Source organism: Mercurialis annua, linkage group LG1-X (genome assembly GCF_937616625.2).
Source record: "Mercurialis annua linkage group LG1-X, ddMerAnnu1.2, whole genome shotgun sequence".
Lineage (NCBI taxonomy): Eukaryota > Viridiplantae > Streptophyta > Magnoliopsida > Malpighiales > Euphorbiaceae > Mercurialis > Mercurialis annua.
Genome location: NC_065570.1, coordinates 5,410,432 through 5,425,866, shown reverse-complemented (window position 1 = coordinate 5,425,866; position 15,435 = coordinate 5,410,432). Strand labels below are relative to the sequence as shown.

At 34.6% G+C, this 15,435-nt stretch overlaps 2 protein-coding genes and 1 non-coding gene across 3 annotated transcripts; 2 read left to right on the top strand and 1 right to left on the bottom strand.

The window, feature by feature from the left end:
* The first annotated feature begins 1,692 nt into the window (after positions 1–1,692).
* Positions 1,693–5,012, top strand: LOC126665154 (probable 2-oxoglutarate/Fe(II)-dependent dioxygenase). The gene is made up of 4 exons (XM_050357867.1): positions 1,693–2,002; positions 3,113–3,369; positions 4,077–4,401; positions 4,648–5,012. Exons 1-4 carry the CDS (start codon positions 1,736–1,738, stop codon positions 4,897–4,899), a joined length of 1,101 nt encoding a protein of 366 aa, XP_050213824.1. The 5' UTR covers positions 1,693–1,735; the 3' UTR covers positions 4,900–5,012.
* Positions 5,013–6,594: 1,582 nt separating this feature from the next.
* On the top strand, positions 6,595–13,507 carry LOC126682206 (uncharacterized). The gene is made up of 4 exons (XM_050377841.1): positions 6,595–6,801; positions 6,868–6,945; positions 8,267–11,039; positions 11,514–13,507. Exons 1-4 carry the CDS (start codon positions 6,595–6,597, stop codon positions 13,505–13,507), a joined length of 5,052 nt encoding a protein of 1,683 aa, XP_050233798.1.
* Positions 8,828–8,934, bottom strand: LOC126666437 (small nucleolar RNA R71). The gene has a single exon (XR_007637937.1). It is a non-coding gene; the product is annotated as a small nucleolar RNA R71 (small nucleolar RNA).
* Positions 13,508–15,435: the final 1,928 nt, after the last annotated feature.

The following is a 15,435-nucleotide window of genomic DNA, read 5'->3' as shown; positions in this document are numbered from 1 at the left end:
TAAATTCAATTTTAGTTTTTTCTTAGCTCGTGGTGATTATAACAATTTATTTTAGTTTCAGATTAAAAAATTGCTCTAGAATTTATTTGTATATTTTGTTTCTCTCTTTCTCTCTCTAAAGTATTTCTTGTAAATCGTGATTTTGAAGAAGGATTAGTAAATCAGTTTTTAATATTGATGGTTGATGTTTATTTCAGTTTGAAATTAATTACAGACAATTATTTCAATTATTAAGTCAAAAAATATGCAAAAAAATAATTTTTTTGTAGAAAAGCGGTGCTTTGATTATCATAACTCTATCATAATAACGTTAATGATAAAATATGTAAAAATTATTTTATATTATACAATTATGGTAATATTTATGATATAGTTATGATAAATATTATGATAAAGTACGTAAAATATGTTTGCATTATACGGTTATGATAATATTATAATACAATTATGATAATTTTATAATATGGTTATGATAAAGGTTATGATAAAGTACGTAAAGTAATTTTGCATTACACAATTATGATAATATTATGATACAATTATGATAATATTATAATAAAGATTAATATATAAAAGGTTATGATTAAATTATAATAAAGTACTTAAAATAACTTTGCATATATAATAATGTTATAATAAATTTATGATAATATTATAATACTGTTTATGAAAATACTATCTAATTTTGTATAAATTATGCAAAAACAATGATAAGATTATGATAAGGTTATGATAATGATATGATAAAATCATGATTAAAAATGATAATGATATATGATAATATTATGATAAAATACGTAAAATAATTTTACAAAATAAGATTATAATAATATTATGATAAGGTTATGATGATGTTATGATAATAGAGTAAGATCATTAACTTTTAGACTCGGAGGGTAAAAAAAAAATTGGAAAAAACATGAGATATTTTTTTTTAATTTTTTCATGTTGAAATATATATATATATATATATATATATATATATATATATATATATATATATATATATATATATATATATATTATTTGTTAGATAAATATGTAAATTTCCCTTAATTAAAATGATTTAACGATAGTGGCGTATTCATAATTTTGTTATACATTGGACAAGAATATAAATGATATTTTTATTGTAATGTAATAAAAATAAATAAAAAGAAAAAAGAAAAAAATTTAAGATTGACATTTTTTAGAAGAATAGATAAGTATTTCTAAATGTTATATTAATTCTATTATTTGAAAATTTAAATTTGTGAAGTGAGTGATTTTGCTCTTTATACATATGAAGATAGTGTAGCATCTATATTAATTTTTGTAAGTATTTGTGTGTGCCAGAAATTCGAAGCTTAGAGTTTTGTCATATTAAAAGGACGGCCATATGGTTCTTTTATATTGTTTCTTTCCAGAACTCATCCTACAACAAAGACATGCATAAAAGTTGATAGAATTTATAGAAGTGCCCAAAAAAGTCGAACAAAATCGAATAACTAAACTGAGGTAACAAATTCGTTTTGATTAGATTCGATATCAGAAGAAGTTCTGTCAAATAAACTTGAGTGTTTATACTATGCAATAATTGTGCCATATTATATTTACAACAATTCTGGCTCCGTCACTAAACCAGAGGTTAATTAGGTCCGAAACGAAATCCTGATTTCGCCACTGTGCATATCCCTATATAAAAGAGTATGTAATATTCATATGGATCAGAGCAGAAACTATTTTAGTGGTAATAATGGAGTCATCAAGAGAAACACTTAAGATAAGAAAGTCGATGATAGTAGGCAGTGTTCAAGAACTGGCTAAAGAATGCCTCGTCAAGATCCCACCTCGCTACGAAAGATTTGATGATCAGGAGAATCCTGTGGTTGACGATGATGAGTCGTCTCTTTTATCGGTTCCTGTGATTGACCTCCAAAGATTAATGGATTCTGGAGATTTCATGGACGACTCGGAGTTGGAGAAGTTGCACGCTGCTTGCAAAGACTGGGGTTTCTTCCAGGTATTCTGGAAATTTTATACAGGGTAAAAAAGATAAAGATTATACTCCCTCCGTCCACAAAAGATAGACTTGCTTTTATTTTAGGCGTCTCGTCTCAATTTATAGGCTTATTTTCATTTATAGAAAGTAGTTAACTAGATAAATGTCTAAAATACTCTTAATTGGATTAGCTTTAGTCAACTAATTTAAGTGATAAATGGCTTTGATAACAACAATAATTAATGCTTTTTGATAGTTTCAATATGAAAAAAAAAATTATATATACTTTATGAGTAATTTTAAATTATTAATCAATAAAAATACATACAAAAGAGAAACGCATTAACTATTTAATAAGGATATTATAGGAAGTTAGTATTATTCTAACTAAATAAACTAAATTTCTTAATATGTGTGTAAATGAAACAAACCTATCTTTTGTGAACGGAGGGAGTATGTAATTTGAAAAGTTTTTTTGGGATCAAAGTAATAGTTTAATAAGAGAAAATAGAAATGAACTGATAAAAATATTAGAGAAAATAGAAATGAACTGATAAATAATCTTTTTAATAATTATTGATAAAATAAAAATAAAAACTATAAATTAGAGAGTTTATTGAAATAAAATTTAAAAAAAATATATTTTTTATATTTAGGTCTAATCACTCAAAATCTCTCCACCTTTAGTCCTTTTACAATTGCACTCTGATATAGGAATTTTTTTCAGTTTTATTCTAATTTGCCTTTTTGTGTTTTAATTGTATCCCAAAATATTAAATTGACATCTTTTCACTTAAAAAATAGTTTAAAATAATCCTTCATTTTTAGTTTATATTTTAAATAGATCCTAATGTTATTAATAATATAAAAAATGAAAGATTATTTTCAACTTTTTCTAAGTGAAAAACGATCAATTTAATTTGGAGTACAATTGAAATATAAAAACCTAAACTAAGATAAAATTGAAAAAATTCCTACGTCAAGATGTAATTGACAAAAAATTTAAAGATAGGGGGTTTGAGTGATTAAACCTTATATTTAAGATGTTTTTTTTAATAATTTAAGTTAATAATATTCTATTAGGTGGTGATATTATTCATTTTTGAGTTAATTAGATTTGGATGGAAGCAGGTAGTGAATCATGGAGTGAGCAATAAATTGGTAGATGGAGTAAAGTTAGAAACTGAAAAATTATTCAAACTTCCTTATGAGGAGAAGAAGAAATTGTGGCAGCAACCAGAATCAAATAATCCATCAGAAGGTTTTGGTCAGGCATTTGTATTATCAGAGGATCAGAAACTTGATTGGTCGGACATGTTTGCCATTTTCACCCTCCCTCTCTATATCACAAACAATTCTTTTTATGATAAGCTCCCTCCAAATCTCAGGTTCTTCTCTTTTAATTTGCTCTTGTTTTTTTTAAGCAAACGGGCTCTAATATTAGTAATCGAATAATATTTAAAAATTAACAATTTATACAATTTTGGAGAATAATTTCACCTGACCTCATGAGGGGTGCCGGTATTTTTTATACGGATCATTCAAAGTCTTAAATGCATTTTTTATTTGTGTATATATATTAGATATGTTTATTCTTTATGTTTGAAAATTAAATGGTTTAATCTTCTATAAATTTGAATTCAATCTTTAAACTAATAATTTAATGTCTAAATAAAAATTATATATATTATTGTGAGATTTAGTGAATGAATGACTTTAATTTATTTTTATATTTATCAATGTTTCAATTTTTTGAAGAATTTTTTTTTAATTTTAAAAACTAAATGAAATAAAAAAATTAAAAAAATAAGAGAAGTAAAAATTAAATAAATTGGTTTTATTATGTCATCGAATTTAATAAGTAATTTTTATTTATATTTGTACCAAAAATAAGTTAAAAAACTAGATTTAAATTTCAATTATTTTAGTTAAATCATTTAACTCAGTTGACTAACACTAAAAAGGAACTAAATAGTTGACTAAAACAAAAATAAAAGACTATATAATTTGGTTGTCAAATAGAAAAGACGAAGTGTTAATCATGTCATATGTGAAGCCCTGTAATTTTTTCTTTGTTTTTATGTATTTGTTGCAGGGAGATTCTGAAAGCTTACAGCACTGAAACAAAAAGAGTAAGCATGGAACTTTTAGGTTGCTTGGCAAAAGCATTAAAGATGGATAGTGAGGAAATGCAGGAGCTCTTCCATGATGGTTTTCAGGCGATGAGAATGAACTACTATCCTCCATGCCCGGAACCGGAAAAAGCTATCGGATTTACGCCCCATTCTGATGCTGATGCTTTAACTATTCTGCTTCAACTCGATCAAACTGATGGGCTACAAATAAGAAAAGATGGGAAATGGGCTCTTATCAAACCACTTCCAAATGCTTTTGTTGTCAACGTTGGTGACATCTTGGAGGTACTCAATTTTTCCTATTTCCAAAATATTTCTGTCTATATTTCTATTATATATTGTTACGTTTTTACATGTTTCCTTTTCATATACTTAGAAGGAAAGTCACCCGCAATATTTTGATTCCATTTCCATGTAACCTAGCCTATACATTGTTTTATTGACATTAAGGCAGAAAATTCAAATATTAGTTATATTTATCAATTTTAAAATATAATTTGTGGTGCCTCATATTTCATATTTTCTGTGCAGATAGTGAGCAATGGTGTTTACAAAAGCATTGAGCATAGGGTGACGGTGAATTCAACAAAAGAGAGGCTCTCGGTTGCAGTGTTTTACAGTTCCAATCTAGACTCTATTTTAGGCCCTGCATCCACTCTCATCAGTGCTCATAATCCGCCAATCTTTCGCCAGGTTACGACGAAGAAGTACTACGAGGAATATTTTGGTCGAAAATTGAATGGCAAGTCATTTCTTGATTCCATGAGAGTTGCAGATGTATAGTGTAATAGAAGGCAGCTTAACTTTTGAGGAAAGTTCTGTTATTTGTTTGATCATGAAACTGGCAAAGCAATTTAATTATAAAAATTTCAACTGCATAACACACTAAATTCACACATATCTCTCCACGACAAAGCAATTTATTTATAAAAATCACTAAATATATAAACAAGCGGGCGGAAAGACGATGATTTTCAGTCAAAGATCGGAGATCATCTTTTCCCGCCCAACAAATTTTCTGATCAAAACTCCATTCTCTTATTAATTCTTTTTTCTGTCTAAAATTGAGAGAGAGCACGTCTTATTCAAGAACCCACTATTTACTGATTTAATGAACCTACAACAACGTCAGGAGGGGGACGTGGCCGACCATCTTGTCCTAAAATACAAGGACGGTGAAGATCGACGTGGCAGCGAATGCACCTATACCTCCAAGTAATACAGACGTCGCCACATGCAAAACAATTGGTGTTGCTCGACGGCAGCACCAACTCCAGCTTGCAATGAGGGTGTCGGCGGTGGCCGGAAAACTGAGGCCACTGAGGGGCGCAGTGCTGGTGAGCTGCGAATTTACACTGACTCGCTCCGCATCTGTAATACTTAGAACCACCAGTTATTGGCTGACCACACACATCGCAGTCGCAGCTGAACCTAGGAATTATGGATCGCGACGTAAGATCTAGTTTGTGGTCTGCTCCCCGTACATGCCTGTAAGAGAAGATGCCAGAACTCATCTTCTGATTGCTTACTGAATATTGATGATTGATTTTATTTGCGAATTTGAAACGGGAAATTATTTAGACTTTTTATAGGGAAGCAATCTGTAACCTAACCCACCATTATCAGTCTTTGTTTAATGTTTTATTGACTAATTATTGCTTTTGTTTATCATATTTTTCTTCAAATTAATACTGGTTTCTCCGTACCTGCATATTTGTCTTTGTGCAAATGTAGAAGGTCATGGAACAAGTAATTTATTTTGGAGACACGGTTTTCAAAAATAGCAAACTGATGATCAAACATTAAAGTTTAAACCATAATAAAATAATCACTAAACTTTCATATTTATAATAATACTTGATAAATCACTGCCGCTTGGTCCGATCAGAGATACCTGAGTAGATAAGAAAATGAGCACAGAAGGTCAAACGAAATACCGGTGCGGGACACCGGCAATTTGCGCCGACGATCTAGTCAGTATTTTGTGGGGAAGAAAAAGAAGAAAAAGAGAGAAAAGAAAAAGTGTAGAGCAAAAAAGAAGTACTTTTTAGGGTTTGTCCATAAGGTAATTTATATGGTTTTATCTAGTACACGTATTCTCCAGTGGATCATTGTGTTACAAATTAGTGCAACTTACTAAGCTATTTTACTGTCATTTATTTACTGTTTTAAAGTCATTATCTGTTCCTTATTTCTTGGAATAGACTTGGTCAATAATGAGGTGTCATAGTTGGAGTCTTTTATGCAAGGTTGGCGAGATATTTTATTCCTTTATCTTAGGATAAGTTTGTTATCACTTGAATTTAAATACTTGAGTAATTTGCTGTATTGACAAGCTGAAATAAAAACAATATTTGATTCATTCTTCAGATATAAATCTACTTCTATACTTTAAGAATTTGTTCTGTTTGTTTTATGGTATCAGAGCTTGACTTAGGTTCTTATTAATTTTTTAACAGAAAATTCGTGTTATACTCTATGGAGTTTGTTAACGGAGGAAGTAACGCTAGCACACATAATGGTGTGGAGAAACTTGTGGGAACAAACTACAAGTACTGGAGAATGTGTATGGAGGCTTATCTTCAAGGGCAAGACTTGTGGGAACTAGTTGCTGGTTCCGATGCTGAGATTCCAGTTGATACTCCTGATAATTTGATACGCATATTTTATATAGGGTTTTTCCAAGTATTTGATATAGTATTATTGCATATTTTTGAGGATATTATGCTTGGAAAGGTGTTTATTTTGTAGATTTATGCGTATGGAGTGAAGCGTAGCAATTTGGAGCAAATTGGAAAAAAGCTGGAAAAAGTGCCTAGTTCCTCAAAAGTGTCTAGTTCCTAGGAACCAGGCACTATTGAGGAACTGGCCCGGATTACTTTCTGCGAATCATTTATGGCCAATTCCTCAAAAGTGCCGAGTTCCTAGGAACCAGGCACTATTGAGGAACTGGCCCGGATTACCTACGAACCTAAAAACGTGAAAATCCTTTTTCAACGCGGATTTGGATCCGATTTCAACTACAACTCTTGCAACGCATCAAGGACTCTTCCACTATATAAAGACATCTCAAGATCATGTATTCTATCTAGTTTTTTTATTATTTTCTATTTTACAAACAATTTATCTTAGATTAATTTCGTTTTAGTTATTAGTTTATTTTCAAGACTTAATTCTTCGAAGCTTTGATTCGAAGATTTGTGTTCCGAATAATTTCAGGTTTTTAATTCAAGTATTTTCTTTCATATTATTTAATTATGTTCATTACTTTTGAGTTATTGAATTCTTCAATTATGTCTAGATAAATTTATTAAATCTAGGATATTGTGAGTAGTATGGGTTTAATTCAAATCTAAAATTTAATATTCTATCTTTCTTTATTCTTGCAATTTTTATTATTGGGATTAATGCTTGTAATTACTTGATCACCAATTACATGATTAAAAATCGATTTGTGAGTAAACGTCATTAAAGCAAGTTGGTTGGAAAAGATAATAAGAACGTAGTTATAAAACATGAGTCCGTCCACTATGTTTGCGTTGCGTGGCATGTGTGGATAACTTTTCTTAATGCTTTGTTTATGATTGTCGGGTTATTTTCTATTATCCTCTAAGCCGTGACAGTAAGGACGATTCGGGGTAATCGGGTTATAAACAATAGGTTAGCATCGTCTACGAAATAGGGGGTTAACGAAGTTAGATCTATCCGCCATTGCAAAGAATAATTAAAGCTAGGATTGATAGAGATTAGAATAAAGATTTGAAGGATTGCCCATATGAAAACAATATTCTAGGTTTGCTTTTTATCATCGTATTTCCTTATTTTATTTTCAGTTTTAGTTTAATTAATTAAAAATCAAATCAATCAAATTCGTTAGTTCAAATAATAATTAGTTAACTATTTTGTTACTAGATTCAATTCCTCGTGGGTTCGACTTTTACTTATCATTATATTCCTTGATTTATCGATATCGTACACTTGCGATTTTGTGTATCAAGTTTTTGGCGCCGTTGCCGGGGAATTGATATTTATATCAATACAACTTAATTAATTATTGCTTTGGACACCTTTTATTTTCTGTTTTTATATTCAGTTTTCACGCTTTGGCGTTTTTGTGTTTTTGGTGTGTAGGTCTATTGTTGCTCTTTAGTTTATGCGAAGTTCAAAGGATAAGGAATTATTGCCTTTTAATCCCGAGATTGAGAAAACTTGCAAGAAACTAAATAAGCAACGGAAAGAGCGAATCTCCGCACAAAGGGCACTTCGGCGTATTGAGTTTACTATTGAACAAGAAAGTTTTGAGTTGAATTTTGACACATTCGAACTCGGAACAATGGAGGAAGATAGATCTCTCAAACATCACATGTTACCATCTCTTGATGACGCCACAACGGGCATTGCTAGACCTCATGTCGCCGCAAATAACTTCGAGATCAAGCCGGCGTTCATTCAAATGATCACTCACAACCTCTCATTCAATGGGTTGCCTAGTGATGATCCTTATGAGCATATTATGAGCTTCTTGGAATTATGCAACACCTTCAAAATGAATGGGGTACCAGATGAGGCAATTTATCTCATTTTATTTCCATTCTCTTTGAAGGATAAGGCCAAGAATTGGTTACAAAATTTGCCTCGAGGTACCATCACTAAGTGGGAAGATCTAGCTAAAAAGTTTTTGGAGAAGTTTTATCCTCCTTCAAAAACGGCGAAGCTTCGCATGGCTATTACCACATTTGCTCAACAAGACTTGGAGAGCCTCTATGAAGCTTGGGAACGGTTCAACGAGTACCTAAGGAAGTGCCCTCATCATGGAGTTCCGGATTGGCTAGTGGTAGAAACTTTCTTCAACGGGCTAAACGGAGCAACAAGGATGATGCTTGATGCGGCGTCCGGGGGGAGTTTTAGAGCAAAGGAGCCCAAGGAATGCAATGCCTTGATTGAAACCATGGCGGCCAACAATTATGAGCGGTCCTCAATTCGCAAACCGGTTGGAGTCCATGAAGTCGAAGCTATTTCAGCTTTAGATGCCAAGGTGGAAGCTCTAACCAAGAAAATCGACAAATTGGCGATTCCGCAAATTACATGTTGCCTTTGTGGTGGAAATCACGTCATGGAAGATTGTAGCATGAACAATGCTCACGTGGTACAAGGGATGGAGCAAGCCAATTATGTGGCTAATCAAGGAAGAGGCCAAAATAATCCCTACTCTAATACCTACAATCCGGGGTGGAAAAATCACCCAAATTTTTCATGGAGCAACACTCAAAATGTGGTGAGGCCTCCACCCGGATTTCAAACTCAACCTCAAGAACCAAGGAGACCAAGTTTGGAAGACATGTTAATGCAACACATGCAAAAGACCGATTCGCTTCTCCAAAACCAACAAGCTTCCATCAAATCATTGGAGAATCAAATTGGTCAACTAGCACTTTCCATGTCTACTCGCACCAATGGGTCTTTGCCTAGCAACACCGAGGTCAATCCAAAGGAACAAGCTAAGGAAATTACTTTGAGGAGCGGAACCATACTAGAGGGACCAAAAGTTCCTAATGAGGTGGTAATAGAGAAGGAAAGCGACAAGATCGGCAAGTCGGAAGAAAAGGGAGAGGAAGTAATTTTGAAGCCATATGTTCCTAAACTTCCTTATCCTCAAAGGGTGAAGAAAGTAGAAGATGACAAGAATTTCTCCAAATTTCTTGACATGTTCCGCAAGATTCACATCAACATTTCGCTTACCGAGGCAATTTCCCAAATGCCTAAGTATGCTAAATACTTGAAAGAAATCATCTCAAATAAGCAAAAATTTGATGATGTGGGAACGGTCACGCAAACCGAAGAATGTAGCGCACTCATTCAAAACAAGCTTCCTCAAAAGGCGAAAGATCCGGGAAGCTTCACTATTCCATGCATCATTGGCGAAACGGAATTTGGTAAGGTACTTTGTGATCTTGGTGCAGGCATTAATTTAATGCCTTTGTCTATTTGCAGGAAATTAGGTATGGTGAAGGAGATGAGGAACACTACCGTTTCTCTACAATTGGCGGACAAGTCAATTACTTACCCAAGTGGAGTACTTGAAGATATCCTAATCAAAGTCGATAAATTCATATTTCCTATTGATTTTATTATCCTTGACATGGAGGAAGATAAAGAAGTTCCACTCCTCTTGGGTAGACCTTTCCTTGCAACTAGCAAAGCCATCATAGATGTGGAAGGAGGTAAGTTGACCTTGAGAGTAGGTCAAGAAGAGGTAATTTTTGAAATGTATTCTTCTTTGAAATATCCCATGGAATATGAGGATTGCTTGCGTGTAGACATTATTGACCATTGTGTAGATGAATATGTTGATATAGAACATGAACCTTTGCATGATGTGATTTTTGATGATCATGAGGTGAGTCCTTGTGAAAAACATGGTAATGAAGAGCACATTTATGAAATACTTCATAGGGAATCACAACCGGCCTTACCATCTATTGCATGTCCACCTAAGCTTGAGCTTAAACAATTGCCCATGCACTTAAAGTATGTCTTCCTAGGAGATAACTCCACTTTGCCGGTCATTATTTCTTCATCTTTAAGCGAAGTGGAAGAAACTAGTCTTTTGCATGTTTTGAGAACTCACATTAAGTCCATAGGTTGGAGCATATCCGACATTAAAGGAATTAGTCCTTCTCTTTGCATGCATAAAATTCTCATGGAAGACTCTCACTCACCCACTATTGAGCACTCACGTAGGTTAAATCCTAATATGAAAGAAGTGGTTAAAAGTGAGATTATTAAACTTTTAGATGCAGGAATTATTTATCCTATCTCGGATAGCAAGTGGGTGAGCCCCGTGCAAGTCGTACCTAAAAAGGGTGGCACAACCGTCATTGAGAATGACAAACATGAGTTGATTCCCACTAGGAAAGTCACGGGTTGGCGTGTTTGTATTGACTATCGTAAGTTAAATAAAGCCACCCGAAAAGACCACTTTCCTTTACCCTTCATTGATCAAATGTTAGAACGACTCGCGGGGCACGCCTATTATTGCTTCTTAGATGGATATTCGGGCTATATGCAAATTCCTATTTCACCTCAAGATCAAGAGAAAACCACTTTTGTTTGTCCATATGGCACTTTTGCTTATAGGAGAATGCCTTTTGGATTATGTAATGCACAGGCGACCTTTCAAAGGTGTATGATGTCCATTTTTTCCGATATGATTGAAAAATTTATAGAAGTGTTTATGGATGATTTTTCTGTTTTTGGTTCTTCTTTTGATCATTGTTTAGCTAACCTCTCTCAAGTATTGCAGCGATGTGAGGAAACGAACCTTGTTTTAAATTGGGAGAAGTGTCACTTCATGGTGAAAGAAGGAATTGTTCTTGGGCATAAAATTTCTGAAAAAGGAATTGAAGTGGACAAGGCAAAGATTGAGGTGATTGAAAGTTTACCCCCTCCTATTTCGGTAAAAGGCATCCGTAGTTTTCTTGGACATGCGGGTTTTTATAGAAGATTCATAAAAGATTTTTCCAAGATTACTAAACCTCTTTGCCATCTCTTGAATAAAGATGTGACTTTTGAATTTGACAAAGAATGTTTAGGTGCCTTTAATCGAATTAAGAAGGAGTTAATTTCAGCACCTATAATCATCGCCCCGGATTGGAATCTTCCATTCGAGTTGATGTGTGATGCTAGCGATTACGCGGTCGGGGCTGTTTTAGGCCAAAGAAGGGATAAGCGATTGCATGTTATCGCTTATGGAAGTCGCACTCTCAATGATGCTCAAATGAATTACGCCACAACGGAGAAGGAATTATTAGCTATTGTCTTTGCTTTTGACAAATTTCGGTCATATTTGATGGGATCAAAGACAATTGTTTTCACCGATCATGCGGCAATCCGGTATCTTCTTACTAAGAAGGAAGCTAAACCTCGACTAATTCGTTGGATTCTTTTATTGCAGGAATTCGATCTTGAGATTAAAGACAAGAGCGGAGCGGAAAATCTTGTAGCGGATCACCTATCTAGACTTGAGCGTGAGGATGATCCAAACAATGAACCTCCAATCAACGAATCATTCCCCGATGAACAACTATTCGCCATCCAACATTCTACAAGTGAGGTACCTTGGTTTTCTGATTTTGCAAATTTTCTAGCATGCAAAGTTCTTCCTAATGACTTGACTTATCAACAAAAGAAAAAATTTATGCATGATGTCAAGCATTACTATTGGGATGAACCATACTTGTACAAGTATTGTTCCGACCAAATCATTAGGAGATGTGTGCCTAGGGAGGAGGTAAAAAGTATTTTAAATCATTGTCATGCTTTAGAATGTGGAGGTCACTTTGGTCCGTCTCGAACGGCGGCTAAAGTACTTCAAAGTGGCTTTTATTGGCCCTCGTTGTTTAAAGATACCCATAAGTATGTGATGTCATGTGATAGATGTCAACGAATGGGAAACATATCCAAGAGGAATGAGATGCCACTAAACAACATTTTGGAAGTCGAATTGTTCGACGTTTGGGGAATTGATTTTATGGGACCTTTTCCATCATCATATGGAAACATGTACATTCTTGTGGCGGTGGATTATGTTTCTAAATGGGTGGAGGCCATTGCTTTACCATCAAACGAGTCAAAACATGTGCTAAATTTTTTAAAGAAAAATATTTTTACTCGTTTTGGTGTCCCTCGCACAATTATTAGTGATGGCGGATCCCATTTTTGTAATCGCTATATGACCACTCTTCTTTCCAAGTATGGTGTTTCTCATCGTGTAGGTATACCTTATCACCCGCAAACTAGTGGACAAGTGGAAGTCTCTAATCGAGAAATCAAGCGGATCTTGGAAGCAACGGTCAACTCTTCACGGAAAGATTGGGCATCTAAGCTCGATGATGCTCTTTGGGCTTATAGAACGGCTTTTAAAACACCTCTTGGTATGTCACCATATCGAGGGGTGTTTGGTAAAGCATGTCACCTTCCGGTGGAACTTGAGCACAAAGCGTATTGGGCGATGAAATTGCTAAATTTTGAAGCGGGGGCCGTAGGGAAAAAGAGACTTTTACAATTGAGTGAGATGGAAGAGATTCGCCTTCATGCTTATGAAAACGCCCGGATATACAAGGAACGTACTAAAAGGTGGCACGACAAGCATATTCAATCTCGTGAATTCAAGGTTGGACAAAAAGTGCTTCTTTTTAAGTCTCGCCTTAGACTATTTCCGGGTAAGTTATCATCACGTTGGTCAGGTCCATTCACCATTACTCAAGTCTTTCCACATGGTGCAATAGAAATCGAAGGTACGGATCACAAATTCAAGGTGAATGGTCAAAGACTTAAAGTGTATCATGATGAAGGTGTTGATAACACCGAAACCGTTGCTCTTTTCGATTAAATGGGAGGTAAAGTCAAGCTATTGACTATAAAAGAGCGCTTTGTGAGAGGCAACTCACGTATTCTTCTTATTTTCTTCTTATTTTGTTACCTAGATTGTTATTTTATTTTATTCAAAAAAAAAAATTTATTTTTTTAATTTTTTTTTTAATTAGCAGCTCATGAGGAACTGCCGAGTTCCCCAAAACTGCCGTTCGGCAGTTTAGGGGAACTCGGCAGTTCCCCAGGCAGAGCTGTTCCTTGGCGAGTTCCAAGGAACTGCCGTTCGGCAGTTCCTGGGAACTCGCCCAGGAACAGTTCTGACGAGAAGCCAGACGAGTTCCTAGGAACTGCCGCCCGGCAGTTCCATGGAACTCGCCCGGCAGTCCCATCTGGGAACTCGTCCTGGCGAGTTCCCACCCCTGCCGAGCGGCATTATTGCCCAACTCGGCAGGCATTTTTTTTTCCCCCCATAGCTGTACGATTTTTTTGAATTTTTTTTTTCTTTTTTTTTCTTTTCTTTAAAACTTACCCACCCCTCTTCTTCTTCTCCAAACTCTTTTTCTCTTTCTAAAATTGAAAACCCTAGCTTTCTCTCTCTAGAATTAAACATTCTAAGCATCAAATTAACACTTTCCATCTTCAAATTTCTTCATTCTATCTTCAATTCTAGGTTATTAACCATGCCAAAAGTTAAAAGCACCGCCAAAGGAAAGGGAAAAGGAAAGGCTAACACTTCTAATTTCATTGAAGGGGAAGAAGTGGATGACTTTGGACCGGGTTTGGGAGCTTCTTTCCCCATCTTCTCCGAAGAAGAAGGTAAGCGCTTTAAAAGCCTTAGAGATAGAATTTTCACTATGCCTAAGTACTTTGATGATGTTTTGCTTGATAGATTAGGTTTAGCTAATGAATTGAACTCTTGTCTGAATAAATTAGAATTGCTAGAGTTTAGTAAGACTAAGTTTAAAGTTTATAGAGAGCTCTCTCTAGAATTTTTTACTTCGGTTTGTTTTTCGGCTAAAAATGGCAAAAATCTTTCGTTTAGAATGCGTGGAGTAAATTATGAGATTGATTATACTTTTATGCATTCTAATTTTTTTGTGCCTAAAAAGGGGATAGTTGATTATCCTAAGGGTTTTGATAGCGCTAATGTATGGAATTCGCTTTCGGATGTACCCGTTCCGAAAGGACAAAGAGGTTCTAATGCACTTATTAAAAACCATTCGATTCTCTTAGTCCATAAATTCCTTTGCCACACAATTTATGGAAAACGCGAATCAAACAAGGTTTCAAAAGAAGAACTTCTTGCTATAGCCCCTTTAGCATAAAAAGCCGCTCCTAAAGTTAATTTTGCTTATTATATTTTTCATACTTTTGTGAATATTGCGAATCATGGAAAGTACCGTATTGGCAACGGTCACTTTGTCACCGCTATTGCCCAAGCCCTAGGGTTGTTGAACGATGAGGCTTGGGTAAACGGAATGACAAAGTATGATGAAGAATATATTAGTCCTCTTTTTCTTAGGAGAGCGGAGTTACTAGATGCTAATGGGAATTTCAAGCCTTATGTTGAGCGAAAAGCGGTGAAGTTATCGAGAGGCGGACAAGAAGATGATAGTGAAGAGGAAGTAGAAGGTGATGACGGTGAGCCTAGTAACATTTCGGAAGAACATGTTGAGATAGGTAGGGTTCCAAGGCGTGAAAGGCGTGCGGGAACGGAGGAGATTCTTAGGCATGTTGGTGATTTGGAAGCATCTAACCAACTTATGGATACGAGGCTTACCGCTATGGATAACACCTTGCGACAAGTTGATACATCGGTGAATGAAATGAGGAGAGAGCAAAGGAGGGCGAATCGGAAGTGGGCGGCTTGTTTTCGCGCACTAAATGTTATGATTGACTCACCACCCCATTCTCCGGAGGCGTGAGGTATGTGTTTCTTTCACTTCT

Excerpts from the sequence above, each read along its gene's own strand:
- LOC126665154 (XM_050357867.1), top strand. The coding sequence starts at position 1,736 with ATGGAGTCATCAAGAGAAACACTTAAGATAAGAAAGTCGATGATAGTA. Across the intron at positions 3,370-4,076 it reads AAGCTCCCTCCAAATCTCAG|GGAGATTCTGAAAGCTTACA; the intron begins GTTCTTCTCTTT and ends TATTTGTTGCAG. Across the intron at positions 4,402-4,647 it reads ACGTTGGTGACATCTTGGAG|ATAGTGAGCAATGGTGTTTA; the intron begins GTACTCAATTTT and ends TTTTCTGTGCAG.
- LOC126682206 (XM_050377841.1), top strand. The coding sequence starts at position 6,595 with ATGGAGTTTGTTAACGGAGGAAGTAACGCTAGCACACATAATGGTGTG. Across the intron at positions 6,802-6,867 it reads TTTATATAGGGTTTTTCCAA|ATTTATGCGTATGGAGTGAA; the intron begins GTATTTGATATA and ends TTTATTTTGTAG. Across the intron at positions 6,946-8,266 it reads AAGTGCCTAGTTCCTCAAAA|TTTATGCGAAGTTCAAAGGA; the intron begins GTGTCTAGTTCC and ends GTTGCTCTTTAG.